We start from the raw sequence: 27,769 nt of genomic DNA, 5'->3' as shown, positions 1-27,769 counted from the left end.
ATGGGAATGCTCAGGAATGATTATGGTTTGTAAACTTTCTTGGATATAGGAAGATCATGTTGGAAGCAATAGAGTTATTTTAGGTTTTTTTTTTCTCTTATTCCTTTGTTTTCTTAGGGGTTGTTAATTTTCTTGGGGTATGGTAGGAACATGTTGGAAGCAATGTAGTTATTTTAGATTATTTGTTTTTCTTACTCCTCTGTTTGGACATGGTTTATTAATTTTCTTGGGGTATGGTAGGAACATATTGGAAGCAAAGTAGTTATTTTAGGTTATTTGTTTTCCTTAATCCATTGCTTTGTTTGAAATGTTGTGGGGTTTTTTTTGGTTGTTGTTTGCCTGTTTGTTTTTAATTTTTTGATAAACAAAAGTTAAAAAATTGAAAAAAAATCAGTAGAAAAATGGGAGTAAAAACTAAATGACAAATAGGGTGGGATGGGGGGATGGTTTGGGTATTCTCTTTTCACTTTTATTTTTTATTCTTATTCTGATTCTTTCTGATGTAAGGAAAATGTTCAGAAATAGATTGTGGTGATGAATGCATAACTATATGATCATACTGTGAACAGTTGATTGTATACCATGGATGACTGTATGGTTTGTGAATATATATCAATAAAACTGAATTAAAAAAAAAAAAAAAAAATCAATTGTGACAACTGTTCTAATTCAAAAAAAAAATTGCCATCTTTCCATACAGCAGCAATGAATAATCTGAAAAGAAAATCAAGAAAACAATTCCATTTACAATTAGCTTTGTAATAAGTTTTAAAATTAGGAAATGTGAGTCCTTCCATTTTGTTTTTTCTTTTTCAAGATTTGGGTTTTGGCTATTTGGGGCCTCTTGCCGTTCCCTATGAATCTGATAATTGGCTTGTCCATTTCTGCTAAAAAGTCTGCTGGAATTTTGATAGGGACTGCATTGAACCTGTAAATTGCTTTGGGTAGTACTGACATATCTTAACAATATTAAGTCTTCTAATCCATGAACACAGGATGTCTTTCCATTTATTAGGTCCTCTTTAATTTCTGGCCAAATATGGCCAAATATGGCCAACTAAGCTTTGACAAGGGTGCCAAATCCAATCAGGGAGGGAAAAATAAGTCTTTTCAATAAATGGTGCTGGGAAAACTGGATATCCACATGCAAAAATAGGAAGATAAACCTCTTCCTCATACTAGATGCAAAAATTAACTCAAAATGGATCAAGGACCTAAATAAATGAGCTAAAACCATAAAGCTCTTAGATGAAAGCAGCACAAAATCTTTAGGATCTTGTATTAGGCAATAGATTCTCAGCTATGACCCAAAAAGGAAAAACAGATACATGGGATTTCATCAAAATTAAAAACTTTTGTGCATCAAAGGACATTGTCAAGAAAGTGAAAAGACAACTAACAGAATGGGAGAAAATATTTGGAAACCATGTATCTGATAAGGCTTTCATATCCAGAACATATGAAGCACTCCTAGAATACAACAACAAAAAAAATACAAACAATCCAGTTAAAAAGCAGACATTTCTCCAAAGGAGGAAAACAAATGGCCAAAAAGCATATGAAAAGTTGCTCAACATCATTAGCCATTAGGGAAATGCAAATCAAAACCACAATACCACCTCACACCAAGATGGCTATGATTTTAAAAAACAAAAAGTAAGCGCTGGAGCGGATGCAAGAAATAGGAACCAATGTTGACGGAAATGTAAGATGGTGCAGCCACTGTGTTTACCAGTTCTTAAGCAGCCACTGTGTCTACCAATTCTTAAGAGAGTTAAATATACTTTCTGTCTCCAGCAGCAGGGAGAGGAGCTGCCACCATGTCTGCACATCTACACATCTGTAACAGATGGTCGTGTGAAACTGCTCCAGTTTCCTGGTCAAGAGGAACAAGCAGACAGACAACCCAAGCCCAATAACCTGAAGGCCCGCAACTCCTTCCACTACAACAGGCTGATTCACGGCAAGACTGTGGGCACCTCCTAGCTGCGGGCCACCCTCAGCAGCATCCAGCATATGACTGGCTGCCACCTCCAGAGCCAGTGCCATCCACAGTCAGAAACCCATGATAGTGAAGAGGAAGTGAGCCTACCCCACCGACAGCTCCGGAGCACCCCACCTGGCCCCAAAGGAATAAAGATGCCAGCTGACTTAAAAAAAAAAGAGTTAAACATAAAATTACCATATGACCCAGCAATTCTACTTCTAGGTATATACCCCAAAGGATTGAAAACAGGGACTTTAATAGATTTTGTACACTAATGTTCATGGTGGCATTATTCACAATAGCCAAAAGATGGAAGCAACCCAAGTGTCCATCAATAGATGAATGGATAAATAAAACATGGTATACTGATGGAGAGTAAAAAAAAAAAACAAAAAAAAAACAACAACAAAAAAAAACCATGGTATATACTTTCAATGGAACATTATTCAGTTATAAAAAGGAATGAAGTTCTGATACATGCAACTTGGATAACCTTGAAGACATCACGCTGAATGAAATTAGCCAGGAACAAAAAGACAAACATATGGTTCCATTTATGTGAAAAAACTAAAATATGCAAATTCAGAGACAAAAAGTAGATTCCAAGTTACCAGGGGCTGTGATAGTGGGGGAATGGGGAGTTACTGGTTAATGGGTTTCTGTTCGGGGTGATGAGAAAGTTTTGGTAATGGATGGTGGTGATGGTGGCAGAATATTGTGAATGTAATTGATATCACTGAATTGTACACATATAATTGGTTATAATGGCAAATTCTGTGCCGTATATACATTACCACAATAAAACAAAGAAACAAACAAAACCAACTGGGTTCACATCCCCACTTCTACTAATCATTAGCTATTTGACCTTAACCAGGCTATGAAACCTTCCTAAGACTAAGTTGACTTTTTTTTTTTTTCATAAGTAAAATGGGTATAGTAATAGAAATGACTTACATAGATTAGTCCTCAAGGAGAAAACGCATGTAAAACATCTAGCAAGGTATCTGCTGGTACATAGCAGGCACTCAATACATGGCAATTACTATTATTTATGTATAAAGCTAATTTCCATCATTAGATTAAAAATTCCTAAAGGGCAGAAACTCATGTTCATTTCTATATCCAATATAGCACCAAGTACAGTTCCTTACATACACACAAGTCAATACAATATTTGGTGTGTTTAAACGTTGCTTTAACCAAGAGCTTCCCAACAGCCGGAGTATAGTGGACATTTACAATTTTGCCTACCTAGCATCCTGTTTTTTGTTAATAGCACCACAGTTTTCCTTTGGGAATCATATCCTAGTTCCTCATTGGACAGGTGACCCAACTGGAGACAGTGAGGGTGATACCTGAGACTTCTGCTCTAGCTCTGAGAGGGGGCTCTTCCCCCTTGTAGCAGGTAGAAAGTACACCCAGGGTGGCTGGTGACCATCTTTGGCATTATTGAGGAAAGGCTGCTTACAGAATGAAGCTAATAAAGAAGAAAGCAGAGTTGAGAGATCAAGTCAGATGAAATCTTTTGAGGTCCTGGATTCGGCCATGCCTTTTGAACATCTCAGTTACATGACCCAATAAATGCCCTATTATCTTTATGTTTAAGCTGAGTTTCTGTTTCTTTAAACTGATAAAAATTCTGCTTAATACACAAGGCCAATGGAGCTAAGAAATTGCATGGCTCCCTTTGCAACCATCTATCTTTCTTTACCCATTTTATATAGGAACAATGATACCACCTATGACACTGATACAATTACACTGATTTCAATCACCACCATTTCTACATGCACTTGTCCTTCCATCTCTAGGGCCTAAAGTTTAGGGCCTTGGGCTCATTACTAATCCCTCTGAAACTGTTACTGTAAACCACCTTGGCCTGGTTGTTTCCTTTAGCATGGGGTGGGGATGGGGGCATCTACCACATATTTGTCTCCCCTCAGATCTCTGACCTTCTGTTCCCAGTCCAACAGAGTAGAACAAAATGGAAGCAAAGAAAAGAATTCCCTTGAATAATCTATGAACACTGATGAATTAGGGTGAGTATGTAAGCAATGATATTATAGACACAACAAAGTGAAATGTAAAACCTAAAACAAAGGCCACTTGTGATTCCTTTTGCTGTGACTCACTGAACTAAAAAGCGAGGATGGTGGAGGGAGAGGAGCATCCCACAGTGCCTTCATCCTTACATGTACTAGATTAGAGCTGTAGTAGGTGTAGTAGGTAGATTAGCACTGTCCATCCACCAGCCACACTCTAGGAATTAAAACTGCATTTCTCCTCTATCCACATGACTCCAGTGGGAGTTGCCTCATTAGCACTATGAAACCCTACCCTAGGCTCCAGCTGATTGGACCAAGTGGGGCCAGTAGATCCCATCACTGAATTTGAGCCCCCATATCCTCTTTTTGCTTAAGCTACATCGAACTAGGTTTCTGTTCCTTATACCCAAAAGAGTTCTGGCTCATATAAAAAGCAAAGAAATAGCATCCCAGCATCACCTCAGAAGTCTGGAGAGGTAAGGATAAATTAAGAGCAATATTTCTTTTCTTTAATCCTAAAACCTGGTTTTAAAATGCTTAGCCGAGATCTTACTATAAAACAATCTACATGTATTCATTCAACAAACATGGACTAGTACCACCTATACGTCAACGAGCGTAATAAAACCTAGTCTCTGTGAGATAAGTGATGAGGAGGCATTCACAAGTTTCTAGAGAAACACAAAAGAGAGGGTTCTAAATCAGACTTGGGGTGGTCAGAAAGACTTTCCAGAAATGGCTCTCAAGATATGTTTAGAACAGGGCTTCTCAGTCTCAGCACTGTAACATTTCAGGCCAGAAATAATTTTTGTTATAGGGGCTGCTGGCCTATGCACTGTATGGTGTTTAACAGCATCTCTAAATTCTACCCACTACATGTCAGTGGCATCCCCTCCTCACCCTCACCCATTGTAAAAACCAAAAATGTATTCTGGACACTGGCAAAAGTCCTCTGGTGGGGCAAAACTGCCCCTGGTGAGACCCACTGTGTTCAAAAGATGAGAAGGAGTTAAAACAGCATGAATCAAAACAAGAAGCCAGCCAAGGGTTTGTGCAGAGGTGTGTTGGAAGATGAGGACAGAACAGAGGGGAGGGCAGGAGCCAAAACCTGGAAGTCCCAGTTGCCTACGCCATGGAGTTAGATGTAACCTGAAAGTTGTAGAGACACCTGAGGGATTTTCTTTTTCTTCTGACAGAGAAAAATTTTAAGAATTGTACAAAGAATTCCCATACATCCTCACCCCGATTCCCCAAATGTTAACATTTTACAACATTTGTTTGGTAATTCTCTCTATATAGACACATATAAAAATTTTTTTAATTCTGAACTGTTTGAGATTAAGTTGTAGTCATAAAGCTCTTTATAACCAAATTCTTTATTATCTATTTCCTAAAAAGAAGAACATTCACTTACAAAACCAGAGTAAAATTATCAAAATCAGGAAATTAACACTGCTATAATACAATTATCTAACCTATAAACCATATTCAAATTTTGCCAATTTTCCCAATAGTTCCTTTAGCAAAAGAACATCCAAAATTACATGTTGCATTGAGTTATCAAGACTCTTTAGATCCCTTTAATCTGGAAAAGTTGTGTTTTTTTTTGTCTTTCATGACCCTGACATTTTTTAATACAAGCAAGTTAATTAGAATATCCCTTAATTTGACTTTGCCTGATGTTTCCTCATGATTAAAATTCAGGTATCCAATTTTGGGCAAAAATACCATGGAAGTAATGTTGCGTTTTGCTCAATGTATCACATCAGGAGAACATGATGTTGAGATGTCCCAATACTGTGAGATTAACTTGGGTCATTTGGTTAAGGTGATGTCTACCAGTTTTCTCCAATGCAGGGAGCACCAGTTTTTCCTTTGTAATTAATAAGAATCTTGTGGGGAGATATTTTTGACTGTTTGTTTACCTGAAAGATTTTAAGCAAGAAATTAACATGATCAGTTTTCCATTTTAGACAGATGATTCTGACAGCTGTGTAGGAAAAGTAAGGGATAGGGAAGGTTAGAGAAAGTGAGACCTTTTTAGGAGATTATTATAAAAAGTCAAAGAAAGTATAAATGCTTGAACCAAGGTATTTAAGAGATAGAATCTACGTTGGTTCAAGAAATAATAAAAGGATGACTCCTATGTTTCTGCCTTGGAAAATGGTATTAAAATTCACCAAAATAAGGATTTCCAGATTGGGAGGAAAGATAATGATCCTAATTGTGGAAATGTAGAGTTGGAGATTCTAAGTAGAAATCCTGAAGGTGGTAGCTGAAGCCATGGGTTTAGAAAGGCCACACAGGGAAAGTATACAGAATGAAAACAGAAAATGAAGATGTGTCTGAAGAATTTGGAACCCTGGGGAGCACTAATTCTTTGCTTTATTTTTTTATCCTTTCTTTAGCCTTTCTTTCTCACAAATAATATATAAATTTATGGGTATATTCTCATTTTAAAGATTCAAACAATGTAACAAAGATTCAAACAATTAGCCCTCTTCCCACTTTCCTCTCCCCATCTGATGCTTGGTATACATTCACTTTCAATTGCCCATCTTGGCTATACACAGATTCAAGTGTACACATAAGCAAGACAGACATGGTCCTTGCTCTCATGTTATTTGTTTTCTAGTGATAAGAGTTTTCAATACACCAGCCTAAAACTTGACTGAATGTATCTTACCATTCCCTTCATGACTGGAGGTTTGCTCTGTTGCCAAACTTTCTCCTTTTCCCCCGAAACAAATCACGTTGTTGTTGTTTTGAGCACATGAACAAATCTCTTTCCCAAGACAGACCCTAGAGGCAGAAATACTGGACTGAAAATACTTATTTTGCTAGATACTATCAATCTGTCCTCTGGAAAGGCCTTTTCAATTTATATTTCCACCAAGAGTCCATGAGAATGCTTTAACAATGACATTTAAAGGAAAAGAGAGGAGAAGAGAAAAAAGAAAAAGAAGCCTTCAAAAAAACTGAGAAAGAGGGGACAGAAATCAGAGAAAATCCTGGAGGGAAGTGGCTCATAAAAGTCAAGGGAGTGGAGTGCTTAGAGGAAGGGAAAGTGTCAAAAGCTGCAGATACATAAGTCTGAAAAGAAAAGCAAAGAATCCCAGGATGTGGCACAGTGGATACTATTGCAGGTTGAAGATAACTCTTGTCTAGAAGCTTGATTTCAAAGGGAGGGAAAGAGATACGAACTAGCTAGAGGTGGACAGGTGGTTGAGGAACTGTGCTGTGTTTGGTGTTTTTCCCTATGAAGAGAAAGGCTTGAACATATTTATATACTGAGAGGAAAGCCCTATTGAAAAGGGAATGATAAAAGACAGGAGAGAATCCAGTCACTAAGGAAGTAGTAGGAGGAGATCTGGAATAATCTTAAACAGGAAGAGGGACATCTCTTCTCTAAAGCAGGAAGGAAGAAAGGATGCGTACAAATAGATATGGATGGTTTTCAAAAATCATACCAATAAATTTTTAAAAATCAGATAATGACTTATTCATTTAAATGAACAGTAAAGTACAGTTAAGTGTTTATGGTAATGAAGCCCATAAAATATTTATTTTAAATGATGTTTACGAATATACATGATATAATAATAGGTAAAAAAGGTAGGACATAAAATTGAATACATAGAACCTGTTTAAAAATATACATATATACATAAAATCCACATATAGAAAAGAGATTTGAAGGAAATATCAGATGTTAACAATGGTTTTATCTGAGTGTAGTACTAAGGATAATGTTTTTCTTCTATTTTTAATTTTCAAAATTTTAATAAATATACATGAGCTTTTTAAAAAAAGTAACAATTCAACTTTAAGCAGTCTTCCACATAAATAGAAAACAGTCCTCCATTTGGACTAAAATTTTTTAAATTTAGAAATTGAGAATTTAAAAATATAAGAATGCTTTTATTTCAAAGTATAGTAATAAAAAATGACACAATTTGATCATATCCAGGAGTTTTTTCCCATTGACCTGAGTAAGACAGTTTCCCATTGTCTTTAGGGTTAAAATGGAACATAAAGAACATCTAGTTTTAACCTCTCTCCAGGGCAAGAATCTTATCCACAGCAACTATAGTTCAGTCACCCTGTGCTTAGACACCTCCTAGGAAAGGTCAAGACAGGGTGCAGTGAGGGCACCAATGAGAAATACCTAGCCCAGACCCACTTCTCTCACTGCATCCTAGAATGTCATTGTCCCTCTAAACTAGGGTACCCAGAACTCTCCACATCTGGACTGACCCTATGGACACAATGGGACTATTACCTCCTTCTCTCTACTGCAATTAATGCAACCTAAGCAATTGGTGCTGTTCTGGATGACACCCATGGCGAATTGTGTAGTCCAGTTAAAGAGGGCTGGGGGGAAGCAGAAGGGGCAAGAGAAATGATCAAGAGGAGGAGCTATCTGAGTTAGCTACTACAGGAGAGCAAAACATATCCCCAAATATCCATAATTCATCTATTGAACTACTGACTTCACAATATCTACCTCAATCAAATAAATTATAATTTGGTTTCTCTACAATGGCTATAATATTAATCAGAGAAAAAATAAAATCACCACTTCCTTTAAAATATACCAGATATGGAAAAGCTATACTATTAAGAAAAAAAAAACTAAGATATAGAATAGTATATATAAAGTACACCAGCATGGGTGCCAAAATGATAGGCGTATATGCTTACATGTGAACGGAAATCCCAGAAGGACACATGGGAAATTGCCAACAGTGGCTGCTGCTGAGGAAAAGGGACAGCAGTAGGAGGGAAATTTTAACTTCCCTAATTATCCCTTTGTACCTTTGAGCAACTTTTCCATACCAGTATGTGCATATATGTGTGGGCATCATCTATTCAACTAGATGAATAAATAAATCTATAATTATCCTAAATTGTGAAAGAAAGGTATTAAAGTTAAAACAAAAAAACATGCCCAAAATATTCACTTAATATTTCATATACTATCTGTGTTATATGCATGTCATATAACATACTGACACACACATACACACAATGTGTCATATCCTATAGCAAGGTCTGAAAAGAATATATTCTTGCAAGAAAAAACTAAATTGAATCACAAGAAAAAAGTAGTAAATGTCCTAAAAAAAAAAAATACACACACACACACCCCTTTACCAAGCAATCCTACCTCCAGGAACTTTCTCTAAGGAAATAATAGGAAAAAGATATAAAAAAGAATGTACTAGGTTGTTTATCTAAGCATTGTTTACAATAGCAAAAATTGTAAGTATCATAAATATCCAGTAGAATAAATTGTTTACATTCATAAAAAGGAATGCCATGTAGGATTAATATGATGACTTAGAGCTATCTTTACTGCCATGAAAGAAAGTTTAAGATATATATTTGTTACAAAAGCAGTATATAAAAATATATATATACATATATGCTAAGTGCCATTTTTGCTAAAAATATTTATGTATGTACACATTTATATTAGAAAGCCTCTAAAAGGATATATATTATAGAAGCTATCTTTTCAGTGCTTTTAATTTTGCTCAGTTTGCTTTATTGGTTTTTCTTACTTTTTCTACAATGATTTTGTTTACTTATACAATTAAATAATAATGTGGCTGACAGTTACTGAATATTACTCTACATGCTAAGCACTATTTGAAGCATTTTTTGCATATTAACTCACTTAATTCTTACAATAACTCTGTGAGGTCAGGTCTATCATTATCCACATATTGCAGATGAGTAACAGGGACACAGAGAGGTTAAAAAGCTTGTCCAAAATTACACAGCTATTAAGTAGTTAAGCCAGATTCACACCCAGGCAATCTGGCTCCAGAGACCAAGTTTTTAACTGTACTGCAAAACTGCCTCCCAAACTGAAAAATGCAAGTTACAAAAACAATATGAATAGAGGAAAAGGCTCAAAAGGACATTGGGACATAAGCAAAAACTGGAATATAGAATTAAGCTTTATATCAAAGTTAAATTTCTCGAACTTGATAATGGCACTTAAGGTGATTACATAAGTGAATATCCTTCTTCATAGGAAATGTACATGAAAGTATTATGTGTTTAAGGAGTATGATGTGTGCAATCTGATTTAAAATGTTCAACAGGTAGAAAGATAGACAGACACAGGGATGAAGGGAGGGAAGAAGCTGCAAAGGTGGCAAAACATTAAAGTTGGTAGAGCTGGGTGTCTGGAGTGGGGGTAGGTATATGTTGGAGTTCTCTGTATGGGGTTCGTATTATTTTTGCACCTGTCCTGTAATTTGAAATTATTAAAAAAAAAAAAAGATGTAGAATATAGTACCATTTTATGTCCATATTTAAAGTTTCTCTAAGATTTAATTTTAAAGAATATCGATTATCTGTAGGGCAAGGAGCAAAAATTAAAATCACATTGCCCTTTTTCTCTCCTGTTGCCATGGAGTAATGTAGAAACCAGGTCTAGAGTTTGTATCATGCTTCACTGTACTTTATCATTTTAAATCAATGCTAATGCTATTATCTGAAGGAGGAACACAAATTCTAAAAACTTATCTTAACAGAGTCTCAAGAGATGCCACATCTCCAAAAGAAACAGCACGGAACTTGTCAGTGCAGAACTCGGTGCAGTAGAAATGGCCTGTGTGTGAGAAGCTACCAGGGAAGGGTAGGACGTGCAATGCTCACCATAAAGCCAGGGTTTATAAAAGTCTGCAGGGATGCTGGGCATGGTTCTCTTTTTAATATAACCTTCCTCTGTCTGCTTGGAGATTTTCTTGGTTTATCAACCTTCATACAACTGCATCCTTTCAGGGGTGTAGCCTCAAGAAATAAGGGGAAATTATGGTAGATATCTAATCTGATTAGGGTATCCCTATTTGTCACCTCTGGGAAACAATTGTTGATATGGTTATATACAACTTTGGGAGCCAGCTGTCTCTAGGAGGCCTTGCCCTGCCCCTAGGCAGACAGTCTAAAGCTGGTAGGCTAGGTGCACTTGATTATTCCTTCTGCTCTCTGGGACTCCCAACAGTGCTATGGGGCTGTCATAGGGCAGGTCATTCCAAGGGGGATGCCTCACAAGAACTCAGGTGCTCACTGCCCTGGGGCAGAAGCCTTAATGACCTAAAACTGCTGGAACCTCGAGTCACAGCCAGTGACCACAGACACTGGAAGCAGAGTTTCCTGGATATTCTCCTTGAGGTGTGGGACAGGAAGACTTTAGAAGGTTTCACTCAAATTGGGAAGCTGAATTAAAGTAGCACTGAGGAATCACTTCAGGCTTATAGGAATTCTGCCAGCTTCCCTAATTTGAACATCCTGAACTCAAAATGAAAACTGCATTCCCAGCCTCCTATTCTGCAGGCCAGACTCAAACCAAGTAATTATGTTACTGGACTTCCTCCAGGTTATATGGAGGTCTCTCTGTATGTTCCTGGTCAACATTATTTTAAGATTGTATGAGCTTTAACAGACCCCTTCCCATGTTCTTTTTTTTTTTTCTCCTTTTCCTTTTCCATTTCCTTTTAATTTATTGTTGCTGTGTCCCCTCGGGTCTACCCCTACAGAGAGATAGGAATTTAAAAATTCAAAAAACGCTAGAAATTGAAAAGAAGAACCTGAATTTTCAGGGCTTCTTAAACAAATGTATAGATGTGTAAACCATGCACTTTCTCACACACACACACACACACACACACAAACATGCACACACTCTCCACCCCATAATTTATATTTAAGTTTAATGGGTGTGCTGCCACCAATTCTCTGCAAAAGCATAAAGGCAAAAGCCATGTACATATGATACAGTCTCCCTTCCGCGAATTCTTTCTCCTCCATGCCCTGACTGCTACTACAAAGGTGCAGAGGGCTTAGGATTCTCTAGCCCCAATTATTAAAAAACAAACAAACATAGAGGGAAAGAGACCCATCATCTGCCCCAGTCTAAGAAAACAGGTGACTCCTAGGAATTTCAACCCAGTGAAGGAATTAGCTGGCGAAAAATCTCATAGGTATCCCTAAAGCATTTCATCATATCTCCCTGCCTCCCAGTGAAGAAACAGGCCTGGAGAAAAAAGAAATGAGTAGTAAAAGTACCCTATTTTAATTTAAAAAAGAAAGACAACTGAATCACGAATTCAGAAACCTGAGTCCTAGTTTTAGCTCTGTCACTGGCCAAGTGTATAACCCTAGGCAAGTTACTTAACTTCTCTGGGTCTCAGTTCCCTTACCCCACATGAAATGAAGCATCCTAGACTATACAAGTTCTAAGGTACTCTACAAGTTCTATGATTTTAAGACTCAGTATAGAAAACAAACAGAGGTCATTTAGGGGGTGATTATTTGTTAAGAAGGGTTCCCTGGCTTTACCTTGCTCTCCTTAGGCAAGTTACTTGACTTTTTTAAGTAAAAGGAAAAGGTCTTGTTTATTTAAACAGTAGACTCCTTAGAATGAAATCACTTCCTCTCTTAGGAACTATTTCCTACTAGTGCCCTCTAACATTCTGTTTAATTTCAGAATGCTATTATCCATACTGGATTTATCACAGGGAAATTGTTAAAGTTAGGCTCCTTCGGTACATTCTAATTCTTCAAAAACTCATCGAATGCCCAAAGTGAGGCCCAGAAGGCCTCAAAGGCCAGCAAGGACCTCTCACTTGGTCACTACAACCAAGCAGTACTTATGTGGCTATCTCAAATCTTAATATTCCTTGCCACTGGAACCACATCAAAGAAACAAAAAACATAATCCTTGTCCTTCAACAGTTAACACAAGTTGTAGACTTGAGCTCCATGAGAATACAGGATTAAAAAAAAAAACATAAAAAGACAAAAACTTAAGGAACTTGCCAAGTAAAAGTTAATAGTTAACGTAAGACCTAAATATGCAAGGAACAGGGTGGTATGGGTTAATCTCAGAAAGTTTTCTGCAGAAAGCAGTTTTAAGAATCAGGTTTTCAAGGGTAGAAGGAACATTAACTGGCAGAGAAGAGGTCTGAGGACTGGAATGGGATCTTGAATCAAGGTTCTTTACCTTCCAAGCGTTGGGGGGCAGGTTCCCTGTTCACAAGGCTCCAACCCCCTGATGCATCCACTCAGTGCCCCTCAGGAGACGCTCACAGTAACCCATGTTGCTGGCTATTCTCTGACTGAGTCTTCCTTCCTAGTGACAAGCTCCATCACCAAGGACATGGATGTGATGTCACAATTGGGAGCACTCTATTAATAGGAACAAGGAAGAGAAAGGTGAGTCAGGGGAACTACCTCCACTTGGCAGGAAGACTGGACAAACTAGGGTCTGGCAGTCAATTGGGGAGCATGAGACAACTGCGTTAAGGACTTCAGTGCTAGGCATACAGGACTACCCTCTAAGGAAGGAGATCATTGGTTGAGGAACCACACTTGTGATCCAGTAGACTCAAACATAACTGGGAGGGGGAGAGAAAAGGATAAAAAAGGTAGATAAAAGGAGCTGTCTGAGATAGAAAATGAGTATTTTATTTAGTGCACATGCTACAAGTAATGCTAATGATTCCAAATCAGTGGTTACTCATCATAATACCTTACATGTTCAGTATGACGCTTTAAGGTTTCCAAAGTGCTTTCACATAAATTATTTCATGTAAAAAGAATTCTGGTCCTGCCTTCCAATTGGAAATACTATTCTCATTAGGAGAAGATGCTCAAGAATGTTGGCACAGGTGCAAGTCTACTTCCCAAGGCAGGATATGTTCCTGAAGGGATCAAGCTCTAAAAAAATACTTAAAATTAAAAAAAATAAGAATAAAAATAAAGCAATGAATTGGAAAATTATTCTAAGATAGGCAACTAGAGACTAGACAGCAGGGAAATTAGGCTGATCAGATTCATCACTAGAAGGATGGGACCAAGCAGAGGAAGACAAGGCTTCAGACAAAGGATGCTGAGAGATCTGTTCAAGTATAAATGGGGGAATGGCAACTATTCAAACTCCTTTCCTCATCATTACAAGTTTATCAATAGTTTAAGGACCATGTTGGGAAGGAATAGGACAATGATTATCATTATACATAAAACAGAGACAATTTCATCTTTTGAGTCTAGTACATATGCTCATTAACACCACGTTTGGTGTGTTATTTCTAAACTAATCAGAGAGATAAAGGAGGCAATGCCCTACACAATTTCTCTTCCCTGTGGTTGGGAGGGGGGTTGATATCTTTCTCCACTGCTATTCCTTCCTCCCCTACCTATAATACAGAGGATGGTATGCTTCTTTCATTTTGACAACACTATTTCCTAACACACTGGCACATGTACTGGTACCTCAGGAAATGTTTTCCAGACCAGCACTGTTGATTATACTCAGTCTCCGTCTAGTGACAAGCTGCAGACTCAAAAGCAAATAGTTGCCATGTTGGAAACACCAACCACACTTTCTATTATCCTTTTGATGCCCTCTTAGCCAGAACAAACAGGAGTTTTCAACTGAGAAAAATCCCTCCACCGAAAGCCAGGAGACTTGGTTCTGTTCCTAGCTCTTCCACCAACCAACTGCATGCCTTTATCCCTTCTGTAATTCACTTTCTTCAATTGTCAGGGAAAAAATGAAACCTGCTTTATCTATCCTGGAAAATGAAATGAGATAATAAATGTGAAAGCATCCTGAATACTGCTATCCCCAAGTAAGGTATTATTTGTACCAGAGAATGCAAAATAAATTTAGAGAATTGAGAGCCAGAGAGGAAATGCTTGAAAGCAGTTTGTTCCTTCTTTTTCAAGTACTGGGAACCAGGCCCAGACACAAGGTCAGCTGGACACACAGGGTAGTAACATTTCTACATCACTCAGATTCCTTAGCACTAGTCCACCTCCATTCCTATTTGGGGAAGAATTATCAGCAGGGCAACACTATCAGTTCCCCTTGCCCTATTGTCAGGTTCTAAAACCATTAACCAGGAAGGGATAAGACTATCACTTAACAGCCCAGTCCCCAAAAGCAGTGGCTCAGTGGCCTCATTAACAACCACATTTGCTATGAGGTGGACTGAAGTCCGTTTCTGAATGGGGGAAAGTGTCTACCAATTCCTCAGGCAAAACGCCCCAACTCCTCTTAGTTTTATGCTCCTTCTCTGCCCCGCTCCTCCCCACTCGGCAACTTCCCCGGCTTCCCGGTTGGGGGAAAGCTTTCCGGTTGTTTGAAGCCTGTGAAGAGGGCCGGGCTGCAAACCGAGGGCAGGGATGTTAAGGAATGTGAGATTCCTTCATGAAGGGTAGGAGGGGGAGAGGAGACGGGAAGGAATGAGGAGGAGGACAAGGCTGAGGGCTGCCAAAGACAAGGCATGGGAGAGGAGCCAAGCTATGGCGTTTCGAGGGCGGGGGGTTCAGGGTTCCAGGCCCGTCAATCACTGCCCATTTTAATACCACGCTGTTCTCCCAGACCCTCTTCTTCGCTATCCTCAAGCCAGTCCAGGCCCCCTACTGCACTGAAGGCTCCCCTACTCCAACGGGACCTTCCCCACAACTCACCCTCCAGTGCCCCTTATCATCCCCTGATTCGTCTCCAGTGTTCCCCCTTTCTTGTATTTTTACCTTACCTTCCCATTTCCTTCTCCTGCACTTCCACCACCCCACCCCCAAGTCTCAAACCTTTCGCTCCAAACCCCCAGAACATCGCCCCTCCCCTCCCACACCCTTTAGTGGGAGCCCGCGCAGGCGCAATACCACACGCCCTGGACGTGGTCTGGAGTCTCTGTACCCCTGCCGGTTGGAGCTGAGGCCGCAGCGGCCACGGGGTAGCCCCACTGCCAGGTCCCAGCCTTTCCCGGGAGGGAGGGGAAGGGGAAGGAGGGGGGAAGAAGCTCTGACCACTTGTCGCCGTCCAAGACGGATCCTCTGCCCCCCGCCCACCGCTGCTACGCAACCCGGCGGAAACTCGTCACCAAACTCCGCCTCTTTGTTTAACTCAGACCTAAACTAGAAGCCATTACTGGCCATCGAGGAGGGACGAGGGCTAGCCAGGCCTCCGCTCTAGGCCGGAAGTCCTTGTGGTAGAGAACTCTATGTTCTTCCCAGGTGCTGAATGTGGGGGAGGAGGGACGGTCGCCCCTAGAGGGAGAGGTTTGGCTGCGGCGGGGGGGGGAGCGCACGTGCTGGGGCTGATGCGGGTGGTGGGAGATGGTGACAGAGAATTTGGTTTGCAGTGTGACCGCCCAGCCCTCCCCCGTTTCCAGAACCGTGGTCAGCATCCAGGAGCCTCCCGCCCCCATGACTCATAGTCTTGGGAGTTGATACTACAGAGTCTCTACCCGGCGGCGGCGGACTGGGGAGTCGGGGGAGTGTCTGATGACAGAGCTGTGACCTGAGGTGCCCAATGGGTTGCCCGTCTCTCTCTCAGGCGCGCTTCTGCCGTATCCACTCAAGTGTTTCCTGGAAAACACCAAAGGGGGCCAGGGGTGCGGAAGAGAAAACGTCCCTTTTCCTGGGGACTGATTTCTTTAGGATACAACACGGTGTTTGGGGTTGTGGGTGGGAGAGAATCAGTCCTTACTGGGCTTAGCAGGAAAGTCTCAAGTGCTCTGTGAGAAGGTAAGGGATTAATCAGGCAAGCCAGGGCATTACAGTTACATAGTATTTGTTTATGGATATTCAATAAGCAAATTGCAAAACATGTTAGTATGTACGTTACTGGGTTGTATACAACACCACAGAGCTAGCTACTTTTCGTTGACCGGATAGTCTAAAATAATCTGACAGGTACCAAAGGGATTTAAAGTTTTGGGACTCTCCGTCCTCACGTAGGAGTCAGATCTAGTGAGAGTTAAGGGCAGAATGAACAGATGCATTGAAACCTATGAGACGGACGAATGCAAATATTGCTCTTTCTGCCCCGGGTTCCATTTCTCACAAGGGGTATGAAGTCTGCCTGTTGTCTCTGGTATGAATGCCCGTTTTTCCAGGGCCCCTGACCGAGCTGGGCAATACATTAAAGATGAAGACCCCAAATCAGGAATAAAGATGAGGGTTAGAAGCAAAAGGAGAAAAGAAGGGAAACTGGCGTTTATAAGCGCCTACTGTATGCTGGGCACTTTTTAAAATATATCCTCCGTTTTCTCATCTGTAATGGGGATAACAGAATTGCATCCTGAAATTTTGTTGTGAAAAGAAGTGAAGCGCAGAGCTGGGATTCAATTTTTGTCTCCTAGACTCCAAGGCTCCTAGTCCTTTTCCTTCTTTGTCACGCTTGGAGAAAAACACGGTCTTGGAGCCGTGGCTTTAAGTGAATTCTCTCAACCAGGTAAGGAAGTTGGGGCTTGAAGCATCCCGGTGGTCAATTTTACCCCCTTGCGTAGCCAACCATCTAGGAGGTCCCTTTAATACTTGGAATCCGTCCCTTCGAAGTGCGTGAGTTCCCGATCCCGATTGGCTGGGTCTGGGTGGACGGCGGGACGCGGGGCGCGACCAGGCAGTGCTGATTGGTCGGAGGAGGCCAGGGGAAACTTCCGGGAATGTCCACACTCCCGGGTTCCATCGGGCTGCATCCGGCAGCAGCGGGGCCTGTGGCTCCCCCTGCGGGTGCCTCAGCGGCGTGCACGGTCCGGCCGACTGGCTGGGTGGGTAATGGGTCGTGGTTGGGGGAGGGGATGGACCGAGTCCCCGGGCTGTCTGAATGAGGGTTCCGGGATGTCTGGCGAGTAAAATTCCAGTGCTTGGCTCTGCACCGGGTTCCCTACCCCAGTCTCCTTCAACTCCTCCCACTTCGGGGCTACAGACTGAAAGAGCATCCCGGGAGGGGGCCTTCCAGCCCTGAAGCAGCCTATCCAGAGCCCCCCAGGTTCTGATCTTGAAGTTGGAGGCTCCCGGGGAAGTTCGTTTCTAACCTTTGGGTTGGAGGCTGCCTGACCCCAACCGAGTGTGGTAGGTAGGCCTTAGGAAGTGGAGCATGGGGACGAATTCGCCAGGCGTTGAGCCTCCATCTCCCTTTCCCCCCTCCAGTGGGGTGCCGAGGCTCGGGCAGCATGACGACGGAGACCTTCGTGAAAGATATCAAGCCGGGACTCAAGAATCTGAATCTCATCTTCATTGTGTTGGAGACAGGTGGCTATACTGGGGGCGGTGGGCCCCCGGCGCGGATTCGTGTGCGGGGCAGGGCGGGCGGGGGGCTGTGGGGGGTAGGGTGGCAGGGAGAGGAGAACACAGTTTCCATCCTTAGCTTGCACTTTGGATGGCAGGCCCGCCCCGAAGTCACCGTTCACGCCAGATCTCTTTCGGAGTCGCAGCTGGGTATAGGGTAGAGAGAACTCATGCCAGATCCCTTCCTCCAGAGCCACGCGAGCCTTCTTCCACTCAGAGCCCTCTCCATGGTGCTGGCTCCTCCACTGCCTCCTTACCCAGGGCCTCATCCCCTGCCCCGGGGATTTGGGTTTTGCCCTTTTTGTACACCCTTTCCCTCACCCCACCAATATTCAGATCTCCTCCCTCTGATCGCCATCACCCCCATTTATTGGCCATCCCTTCACCCCCATTAATCTATTCCCTCCAGGCAGAGTGACAAAGACAAAGGACGGGCACGAGGTTCGGACCTGCAAAGTGGCAGACAAAACAGGCAGCATCAATATCTCTGTCTGGGACGATGTGGGCAACTTGATCCAACCTGGGGACATTATCCGACTCACCAAAGGGTAAGCCAGCCCTGACTCTGGGCTATGAAGAGCAGCAGCAGTGAAGAAGTGTGGTATTAACAGTCCCTGTAACTTGTCCAGTACTCACTCAATCCTGCTTTTTTTTTGCTCCTGCAGGTATGCTTCAGTGTTCAAAGGTTGTCTGACACTATACACTGGCCGTGGGGGAGATCTGCAGAAGATTGGAGAGTAAGTGCTGTCTTGGGGATTGGGGTGAAGAAGCATCAAGGGAAGGGGGGTAAGTTAAGGTTTGTGGGAGGCAGTGTAAGTGTGCAGTTCATGCCCTGTATCTGTGCCTTCCTGAGGTCTCCAGCCTGGCACCACTTGGATGAATCCAAGGCTTTGGCCACTTTTTCACCTTGCAGGTTCTGTATGGTTTATTCTGAGGTTCCTAACTTCAGTGAGCCAAACCCAGAGTACAGTGCCCAACAGGCACCCAACAAGGTGGTGAGTCCCATGGCCATGATGGTGGGGAAAGAGGGCAGGTCAGTCCCAGAAGCATGGTAGGGAGCAGGGTCTGTGTGTGGTTTTATGCCTTCAGGTGCAGATCGACAGCAGCCCTGCGGCTCCCCAGCCTACCACCGGACCCCCTGCCACTTCTCCAGGTAAACCTATTCCCTTTGCTCCACTGGTCCTCCTACCTCCTCCCTCTCCTCAGCCTGGATAGATGCATTTGCCTCCTCCGTCTTCCAAATCCCTCTTCTCTCAGTATATCCTCTTCTTCTTAATTCTTCTCCCCAAACCCTCACTTTTGCAAGTCCTTGTGGTGAAAGATTTTGGGACCTATTTCTACCACTGATAGAGCTCAGGTACTCTTTTGCTACTACCACTCAAAGGCAAAAAGCAGAACAATTTCTCCGCTAAGATTGTACTCCCCAATTCTAGCTTGTTTTTCACTGCTGCTTCTCTGGCAGAATCTTGCCTTTTTCCTACCTTGCCCATTACAATACGTAGTTCTGATATACTGTGTTACACAACTCAACATGGAGTCCACACTGCCCAGCTTTAAAACACACAATAGTTCCCTTTACAGGTCGCCACTCTTCTTGAGATCAAGGGCCCTGCTTCTAGGCCTTGGCCATCGGGGTTATGATTCTTCCATCTCATGTACTTTAAGCCCTGACTTGTTGGTCTCTTGGGGAATTGGGACCTTACTGCAAACCATCAGCTTTTGATTAGAACAACTCAATGATGTCATCTCCACCAATGCATCTGGTGTCCCCTGGCTTCTCCGTAGGGACCTGGTTTTTGCTGCTCTTTTCCTGGCTTTTGACTCTAGCACATTTCCCAACTGATCCTACTCCGTGGAGGGTTGGCTGTCTCGTCTTAGATTTCTCCATTTTACCTCATCCCAGTTTCTCCCCGTGACCTTAGGCTGCAGGCTGCGCCTCTACCCTTCCGCAGTTGTGTCTACATCCCAGTTACCGCGGTTTTCAGAATTGTTTGGGTGTTAAAGCCACTAGGGGTTGTGGTGTTTTTTTGGGGAACACTGTAAGATAAATACATTTAATTCCACCACAAAAATTAACATTTATGTTTCCAGCAGAAAATATAACTATTACATATTTTCAGATCTCCATTACTCTGTAATTTACAAACATATTTTTAGTAAGCCACATTTAATCTTTTTTAATCTGTTTGCCCCTGTTCATTTTCTACATGTTTATTCATTTTTTTCAAAGATCTTCCCTATATATTTTTTTTAGCTTTTTACTATAGTGACATATAAACAACTCAGAATTTCCCATTTTAACCACTTTCAAGTATACAACTTCCCTCACCTTTTCCCTCCCCATACTTCCTCACTTTTACAATCACTTTTGGTAAGGGAGTATCTTGTCAGAGGCCTTTGAGCCCAGAACTAAACAACTAATTCTGGGTCTGATTCTGAATGATACAAAGATGAAAAAGAGAGAGAACTATCATACTAGGTTTCATGTGGCAACTTGAAAAATGATTGTTGGAGTCTTCTCTGGGGCTCCATTCATACTCACAACGCACCTTCTTTTCTACTTGGTCCGGCTGGTATTAAGGTGCAGTTGTGCTTGGTGAAGGGGTGTCCAGGGTTAGTCTGTGCAGTCCTTTTGGGCATGGGTGATGGACCCCTCACCTATTAAACCCTGTGTTCTTCTCCTCCTACAACTAGCCTCTGAGAGCCAGAACGGGAACGGACTGAGCACCCCGCCAGGTCCTGGTGGTGGCCCCCACCCCCCTCACGCTCCCCCCCATCCCCCCAGCACCCGCATCACTCGCAGCCAGCCCAGCCACACGCCTGCTGGCCCTCCTGGTGCACCCAGCAACCCTGTCAGTAACGGCAAAGAAACCCGGAGGAGCAGCAAGAGATAGCAAGACACTCTTCTTCCTTCCTGCCATCAGTGCAAGCCCGGTGTCTGCTGGAGAGCAAGACAGCCTTCTTCTGGGCTGCTGGCTTTGGGGGAAAGGGGAAGCAGTATTTTAGCCACTAAACTTCACTGGAGAGGTGGTAAGCAGTGGCCTTATCCACCCTAAGCCTGTACTCCCCTTAATCCAGCTGAAGCTGCCTGTCCCCTAGGATTCAGGGCACTGCCTACCCTCCTCCTTCCCCATTAGGAATGACAGTTACTGTGTATGATGTGGGGGTCCCCTTCTTAATAAATGTTACCACTCTGTACTGGACTCCTTTGCTTTTTGTGGGAAAAGAAAGAGGATAGTAGCCGAGCATTTGGGAAAGTGGGGTGTCCCTGGCAGGTGGAGGGGAGATAGGTTACAGGCAAGGAGGCCTAGGCAAAGCAGGCCTGCCCCTTTAAGGTAATGTCCCTCCCCTACCCCCTCCCTGCAGGTGACCCTTGCCCGCCTGCCTGCCTACCACCCCCCTACAGCTGGAATCAAGAAGGCTGTGTCCCCCTTCCTCTGGGCTCTGGGCGTCCTTCCCTGTCTCCTGCTGCCAGGTAACACCAAACTTGATCCCCTGCATTAACTGCCCTATCAGCATTTGCTCCCCTGATCTTAACCCAATCAGACATCTAAGGGGAACTCCGATACTTCTTGCCTCTCCCTATAAGGACTTCCCCCTTCCTGGACATGGATTTCCAGAGCTCTGGCTCTTATTCTTCCTGGAGTGAGGAACTGCTAACAACAGTTTCCTCCTTATGCATCTGGGGTTGTCACTGACCTGCCTCTTCATCCTATTCCTCAGTTTAGGGATGCCTGGGTCCAACGTTTCCAGGGAATGTGGGGATGGGGACTGGAGGTGAAGCCCAGTGCCAGAGGTGAAATAGATGGGGTGGGAGGATGTGCAGGAAAAGGCTAAAATAGTACCAGCTGGGATATGGGTGAGGTGAATTATTTGGAGGAAAAGACCAAGCCCAGGTTCTCCTCAGCCATGTGGTTTTTCCAGGGGCAGAGGGTGGCCCCTCCCTAGGCAGGGGCCCAGCTAAGACTGACCTTTGACCCCTACCCCAGAGACCAGTGAACCATTAACTCTGATGTGAGTCTTCCCACACTGGCCCCACCCCTGACCCCGCCCCAAGGCAGGTGGGCTGGGTGGGGGTGCTTGCTGTCCACCTCAGCCCTCTATCTGACGTGGCCTCCATTCCACCTGGGCACCTGGAGGCTGAGTCCAGGCTCCCGCTTCTCGACTCAGGAACCTCTTTCCCTCTACAGCAAGCCCTGGTGGGGAACCTGAGGTGACGGCTCTCATGCTGCCAGTGGGGGTGAGGCCCTGGAGATTCTGGGGATAGAGAGGAGGGGCAAGGTTGAGGGGTGGAGTGTGAAGGACAGAGGATGGACAGTGAACTCTGGATCGGGTATGGAGAGTGCTCTGAGTCAGGGAAGAGGCACTAGAGCTGGCCAACGAGAGGCTGCTCCAGAGGAGGCAATGGTGAGGCAGCGGGGAGGCTGGAGCGGGGGTTGCTCCTGGATTCAAGGTGGGGAAGCAGGTACTTGAAGGGAGGGTTCTCCATTGGCCCTGAGCTGGAAAATAGGAACAGTAGCCTGACCCCCTCCTCCTTGTTCTTCCAGGGCACAGTCTTCAGAATGTTCCGGAGGGAATAGAAGCCAGAACCTGAGCCTCTGACCTCTATTTCCCCCCAGTGATGGGGCCCCCAACGTGTCATCTGTTGACTGGCCTGTGTGTGGGGATGGTCTTGGGCTGGGTGGGGGGCTCAGCCCCCAGCCTGGGCCCTGCTGAGCAGGAGCAGAACCATTACCTGGCCCAGCTGTTTGGCCTGTATGGAGAGAATGGGACGCTGACTGCAGGGGGCCTAGCTCGGCTTCTCCACAGCCTGGGGCTAGGCCGAGTTCAGGGGCTTCGCCTGGGATACCATGGGCCTCCAGCTGGCCGGGCTGCACCCCCAACCGGAGATAACTCCACACACAGGTACTAACCACCTCTCCCTCCCCGCTAAAATGCCACATCCTCCAGCTCCTCTCCCTGGTGCTTAGATTAGTCTCCCATTGCCTGGTTCTGTCTTCGTAAAATCAGATTCCTGAAATTACAAATTCTTCAGAACCCCATTCCTCAGTTCCTTTCAAGGCTCCTCCTGCCTCTGTTGTCTTCTAATTCTTTCCTCCTCCAAATCCCTAGGCCTTTGAAGTTCTAGCTCTTAGTCCCAATGCTCAGTGTCACCAGGCTGACTTGTGTCCTAATGTGTAGCATTTTGGTTGTCCTCCCTCTGCTTTCTCTAACCTCCACAGCCCCCTTTCCTAGACCCTCCTATAAATCGATAACTCCTGCATCTTCCCAGGACTGACACTCCATAGTTTCTGAGTTCCAGGAACCCCCAGTCAGTGGCTGGTCCTCCCTTCTCCCCTGACAAATCTGGAGCCTCTTGGGTGGGTTCTGAGAGAACATGAGTGAGAGTATGACTTGCTATATCCTATCCATTCTAGGCTACAGGACCCTGAGCTGAGTGTGGATATCTGGGCAGGGCTGCCTCTGGATCCCTCGGGGTGGGGTGAGCTGGAGGAGCCAAAGGCCCCCTCGGGCCTGGGCCTCTTTCACAGGCTTCTGCTGCTGGACCACTCACTGGCTGACCATCTGAATGAGGATGTAAGTCTGATGGTCTCTAGAGAGGGGGAAGGAGCTATGGGATTTAGATGGCCTGATGTGTTTAGAGTCAATAATTTAATAGTTACTTAAAAAAAAAAATCCCGGTGTGGTCTTAGAGTGTGTTATTCCAGTAGTGAGATATGTTCCCACTGGGTTCAGAGCAGGTGTTCCATACCCAGGGCTCCAAGACCCAGTTGAGGGGCCACACTGGGCAAAGTAGAGAATCCAAAGCTGCAGCCCAGAGTAGGATCTGGGGATGGTTCCCTGGAGGAAACCTGCGGGGAACAGATGGTTGTCTGCATTTAGGAAGGCAGTGAGCTTGTTCCAAGTACACCAGAGAGCAGCCAAAGCTGCCTAACCATGAAGCAGGCCCAGGAGCTTCCCATCACAGCATTCAAGCCAAGGTGGATGCACATGTGATAGGGCTGCTGGGAGGTTCGATGGCATTTCAGGTTCTTTTGCCTCCTAAGATTCTGGAATAGAAGGCTCCAGGAGTCCAAACAGCTCCGTCACCAAATCAACAAACTACCAGGGCTTGGGAGTGAGGGAGATGATGGCAATGTTCATTGTCACCCAATGTTCATATGGATTGAGTATTCACCAATAATTAATACATACTGATTATCCATACCCCCCGTTCCCAGTCCCTGATGGACCTGCCAGTGTACGCAAGGGGGACCCTGGGAGAGAGCTGGGAATTCATGCTATGAAAGGACACACTTTAAAGCTCTGAGTCACAGTTCCCAGTGATTCCCCAATGTATGAACAACTCAACTCCCCTAGTGTCTGAACGGCTCCCAGCTGCTGGTCAATTTTGGCCTGAGCCCCGCTGCTCCTCTGACCCCACGTCAGTTTGCTCTGCTGTGCCCAGCTCTGCTTTATCAGATTGACAGCCGTGTCTGCATCCAGGCCCCAGCCCCAGCACCACCTGGGGATCTACTTTCTGGTCAGTGGGTAAAGTGCGGAGCACCCCGAATCCTGGTAGGGAGTGGGCACCATGCCAGGGAAGGAGGTTCATTTGGGGCCCTGCCTCTCCTCTATCCCAGTTCATCTCTGAGCCCCTTGCATCCAGCCTGGCTTAACTTCAGCCCCTGATCGTCCCCAGCCCTGGTTCATAGTGCCCTGGCGGTCCTGCTGCTCAGCCTGCCTGCTCCCCTCTCCCTGCTGCTGCTGCGGCTCCTGGGACCTCGTCTATTGCAGCCCCTGCTGGGTTTCCTGGGTGCCCTGGCCGTGGGCACCCTTTGCGGGGATGCATTGCTACACCTGCTGCCGCATGTATGTGAAACCCCTTCCTTGTTACCCTGTCCCCATGGTGGTCCACCAACATAAATCCAAGGTGTGCCCAGACACAGGACATCCCTCCTCCATCCTGTCAGCTCCTGCATCCCACTCCCCCACCCCTGGCTTCAGCCCACAGCTGCCTTCTGGTAGAAGGCTTGCCATCTCCCAGGGGTGGGAGATGTTGCTGGGTGTGGGGATTCTGGGGTCTTCCCTGCCCTCTCTCTGTCAGGCACAAGGAGGACAGCATGCAGGGCCTGGCGGGCAACCAGAGGAAGACCTGGGTCCGGGGCTGTCGGTGCTTGGAGGCCTCTTCTTGCTCTTTGTGCTGGAGAACACCCTAGGGGTTTGGCAGCACCAACGGCCAGTGAGTGACACCCCTTTCTCCTTCTTGTCTTCTCTTTCTCCAGTCTTAGCTGAGAACTAGCCAAACAAGCCAGGAAGGGAAGAATAGAGTTTGCTTCTGGCTCTCGGGCCCAGTGAGCTAAGGGGGTGAGGGGAGAGGATCCTTTGTATAGACCCATGACCTCTGGCCAAACGGCCTCCTCACTCAAATTCCAGTCAACAAGAAGCAGGAGGTGCCAGCCTGGGAAGAGGGTAGCGAGGCCAGAGATGGAACCAGGTGTTCATTTTCCCAGCCGGTGGCCTGGCCACCCCTTAGCCCCTGGCTCTGCCGCCTCCTCCTCCAGGAGGAATGCCCTCCTATTTCAGAGATGCTGCAGGCGGAAAAGAAGGGATCTCGGAACTCCAAACCCGGACCCGGAGGATGGCAGTGGGATGGCTCTTCAGCCCCTACAGGCCGTTCCAGGTGACTAGATGAGAAAATGGAGAGTGTGTTCCCAGCTCACAGGCCTCATGTGCAGCAACCAACACTGTCCTTGTCCCTCTCCCTGCAGAGCCAGGGACTCAGGGCCAGAGGGAGCAGCATGACAGCCAGCTCTCAGCAGCCCCAGCCCCAGCCCCTTCTGGGCTCCAAGGCCACAGTCACGGGCACCAGGGTGGACATGGCACCAACATCACATGGATGGTCCTCCTGGGAGATGGTCTGCACAACCTCACTGATGGGCTGGCCATAGGTGTGAGGGGAAGGAAAAGAGGGAGGGGGCCCGAGGGGAAGCCAGGGCTCCCAGTTACTTTCTGGGGCTAGGAGGCTACCAGGGAGGGGACCAGAGGGAACACAGGTCTCTGCCCCTGAGGAGTGCTTCCTCCTGGACTCACAACCTCTGATCCTGCCAACCCCAGGTGCTGCCTTCTCAGATGGCTTCTCCAGTGGCCTCAGCACCACCCTAGCGGTCTTCTGCCACGAGCTGCCCCACGAACTGGGTAGGAACAGCAGAAGTGGGGTGGGGGTGGGCTCTGGAAAGGAGGGACTTCTGAGGGGCAGAACTTGGAGGCTGGAGGGTGACACGGGTGGGGGCCAGCCCTCGCTTATTCCCTTCCATCCTAACAGGTGACTTTGCAATGCTGCTGCAGGCAGGGATGCCCTTTCGGCGGCTGCTAATGCTGAGCCTGGTGTCTGGAGCCCTGGGACTGGGGGGTGCTGCCCTGGGGGTGGGGCTCAGCTTGGGCCCCATCCCCCTCACTCCCTGGGTGTTTGGGGTCACTGCTGGGGTCTTCCTCTACGTGGCCCTTGTGGACATGGTGAGAGGTGTGGGGTCGAGCAGAGGAACCAAGGGGAGTTGGGGGGAGGGGTATGGAGGAGGGGGAAGGGTCAGGATCCGTCCCTCCACCTCCACCACCAGCTACCTGGAGAGGAGGGTGAGAGTTGGGCAAGGGAAACAGGGGCTGGGAGAGCTTGGGTGAGGACTGCTGATACTTCCTGATACCCTCCCTCCTGTGTTAAGGGGTCAGAGACAAAGCCAGGATCCTGACACTCTTCCTTTCTTTCAGCTACCAGCCCTGCTTCGTCCTCCTGAGCCCCTGCCTATGCTCCATGTGGTACTGCAGGGGCTGGGGCTTCTGCTGGGGGGCAGCCTCATGCTCACCATCGCCCTGCTGGAGGAGCAGTTGTTGCCACTGGTCTCTGATGGCTGATGGGAGCCAAGTGGAAAGGGGTCCGGGCTGCCCTTCCTTCCCCCCAGCCACAGGAATGGAGGCGGGACACAGGGCCAGTAGGAGCAATAGGATTTTAATAAACAGAACCCATCCCAAAGCCATGACTACGACAGTTGTACTTGCACCAAAACAGCATAGAAAACCAGGGTGTGCTGGGAGTGGGGCTCGAAGCAGGTTGGGGAAGGGGGACATGAGGAGGGGCCTGGAGGGTGGCAGGTGCAGGGCGCGACAATCCGCAGGGAGAGCATTGTGCTTTAGCCCAGGGGAAGGCGGGGAGAGGGCTGGGGCAAATGCACCGAGGTCCCCACTTTTTCCTGCTGCCCTCAGCACCCTGGGGATACAGGCGTCTGGGCAGATCTGCCCTTTATTGCTGCCCACCAGCATTAACCACCCCTGACCCTAACACTAGCACCACAGGTGGATCCGGGGCAGGGAGAAGGGCAGGAAAGGGAAAATTGCTTACAGAAAGATTCAACTAGAATCCAGCAAATTGTGCTCAGTTCTCTTTACTTCCTACAACCGAGTACATGGGTCACAGGGTGGAGGGTGCAACAGGACATGGAACATGCCCTTCCGTGCCCCCCAACACACACCTGCACACAGGATGGTGGTGTCTGCAGCATCACAGGTCATGCAGGGCATTGGGGAAGGGGAGGTTCACACACACAGAGACGCCCACAGCGGGTACCAGACAGAGAACACCCCTGAATATACACAGCTGTAC

General features: G+C 45.6%; 3 protein-coding genes across 16 annotated transcripts in view; 2 read left to right on the top strand and 1 right to left on the bottom strand.

Annotated features, from left to right (window-relative positions):
* RNF41 (ring finger protein 41) overlaps positions 1 to 15,890 on the bottom strand; it is a 34,073-nt gene extending 18,183 nt beyond the window's left edge. Inside the window, exons 1-2 of the mRNA XM_037848279.1 lie at positions 15,871 to 15,890; positions 13,058 to 13,242 (exon numbers count right to left, since the gene is read on the bottom strand). The gene's annotated coding sequence lies outside the window, so the exon portion shown is untranslated. The remainder of the gene's footprint in view (positions 1 to 13,057; positions 13,243 to 15,870) is intronic.
* Positions 15,891 to 15,973: 83 nt separating this feature from the next.
* Positions 15,974 to 21,333, top strand: NABP2 (nucleic acid binding protein 2). 10 transcript variants are annotated; one of them, XM_037845588.1, is made up of 9 exons: positions 15,974 to 16,077; positions 16,206 to 16,368; positions 17,300 to 17,402; positions 17,998 to 18,099; positions 18,545 to 18,683; positions 18,801 to 18,872; positions 19,049 to 19,130; positions 19,225 to 19,288; positions 20,921 to 21,333. In XM_037845588.1, coding segments are annotated over exons 3-9 (681 nt in total). In that variant the 5' UTR covers positions 15,974 to 16,077; positions 16,206 to 16,368; positions 17,300 to 17,401; the 3' UTR covers positions 21,142 to 21,333. The 10 variants fall into 10 exon arrangements, with proteins under 10 accessions (XP_037701516.1, XP_037701520.1, XP_037701521.1 ...); XM_037845592.1 differs by having other exon boundaries at positions 17,300 to 17,406; XM_037845593.1 differs by lacking the exon at positions 17,300 to 17,402 and adding an exon at positions 17,208 to 17,299.
* A 168-nt stretch (positions 21,334 to 21,501) lies between these two features.
* Positions 21,502 to 27,142, top strand: SLC39A5 (solute carrier family 39 member 5). Of its 5 annotated transcripts, XM_037845581.1 has the most exons (12): positions 21,502 to 21,610; positions 22,326 to 22,375; positions 22,683 to 23,040; positions 23,553 to 23,712; positions 24,496 to 24,658; positions 24,818 to 24,987; positions 25,223 to 25,357; positions 25,702 to 25,798; positions 25,887 to 26,066; positions 26,233 to 26,313; positions 26,441 to 26,631; positions 26,881 to 27,142. In XM_037845581.1, exons 3-12 carry the CDS (start codon positions 22,757 to 22,759, stop codon positions 27,022 to 27,024), a joined length of 1,605 nt encoding a protein of 534 aa, XP_037701509.1. In that variant the 5' UTR covers positions 21,502 to 21,610; positions 22,326 to 22,375; positions 22,683 to 22,756; the 3' UTR covers positions 27,025 to 27,142. The 5 variants fall into 5 exon arrangements, with proteins under 5 accessions (XP_037701509.1, XP_037701512.1, XP_037701511.1 ...); XM_037845584.1 differs by lacking the exon at positions 22,326 to 22,375 and having other exon boundaries at positions 24,622 to 24,658; XM_037845583.1 differs by lacking the exon at positions 22,326 to 22,375 and having other exon boundaries at positions 26,441 to 26,541.
* Positions 27,143 to 27,769: the final 627 nt, after the last annotated feature.

The sequence above is a fragment of the Choloepus didactylus genome, chromosome 8 (genome assembly GCF_015220235.1).
Source record: "Choloepus didactylus isolate mChoDid1 chromosome 8, mChoDid1.pri, whole genome shotgun sequence".
In the NCBI taxonomy this organism is placed as follows: domain Eukaryota; kingdom Metazoa; phylum Chordata; class Mammalia; order Pilosa; family Megalonychidae; genus Choloepus; species Choloepus didactylus.
The sequence above is the reverse complement of the archived record's forward strand: the minus strand, read 5'-3'. Positions and strand labels throughout refer to the sequence as shown.

Bases quoted from the DNA above. Each gene is read 5' to 3' on its own strand.
- NABP2 (XM_037845585.1), top strand. From the start codon at position 17,945: ATGGGGACGAATTCGCCAGGCGTTGAGCCTCCATCTCCCTTTCCCCCC. The intron at 18,100-18,548 runs GTGGCTATACTG...CCCTCCAGGCAG, and splicing joins CTTCATTGTGTTGGAGACAG to AGTGACAAAGACAAAGGACG. The intron at 19,289-20,920 runs GTAAACCTATTC...CCATCCCCCCAG, and splicing joins ACCCCCTGCCACTTCTCCAG to CACCCGCATCACTCGCAGCC.
- SLC39A5 (XM_037845580.1), top strand. From the start codon at position 22,757: ATGGGGCCCCCAACGTGTCATCTGTTGACTGGCCTGTGTGTGGGGATG. The intron at 25,358-25,701 runs GTGAGTGACACC...CTCCTATTTCAG, and splicing joins TTTGGCAGCACCAACGGCCA to AGATGCTGCAGGCGGAAAAG. The intron at 26,067-26,232 runs GTGTGAGGGGAA...TGCCAACCCCAG, and splicing joins CACTGATGGGCTGGCCATAG to GTGCTGCCTTCTCAGATGGC.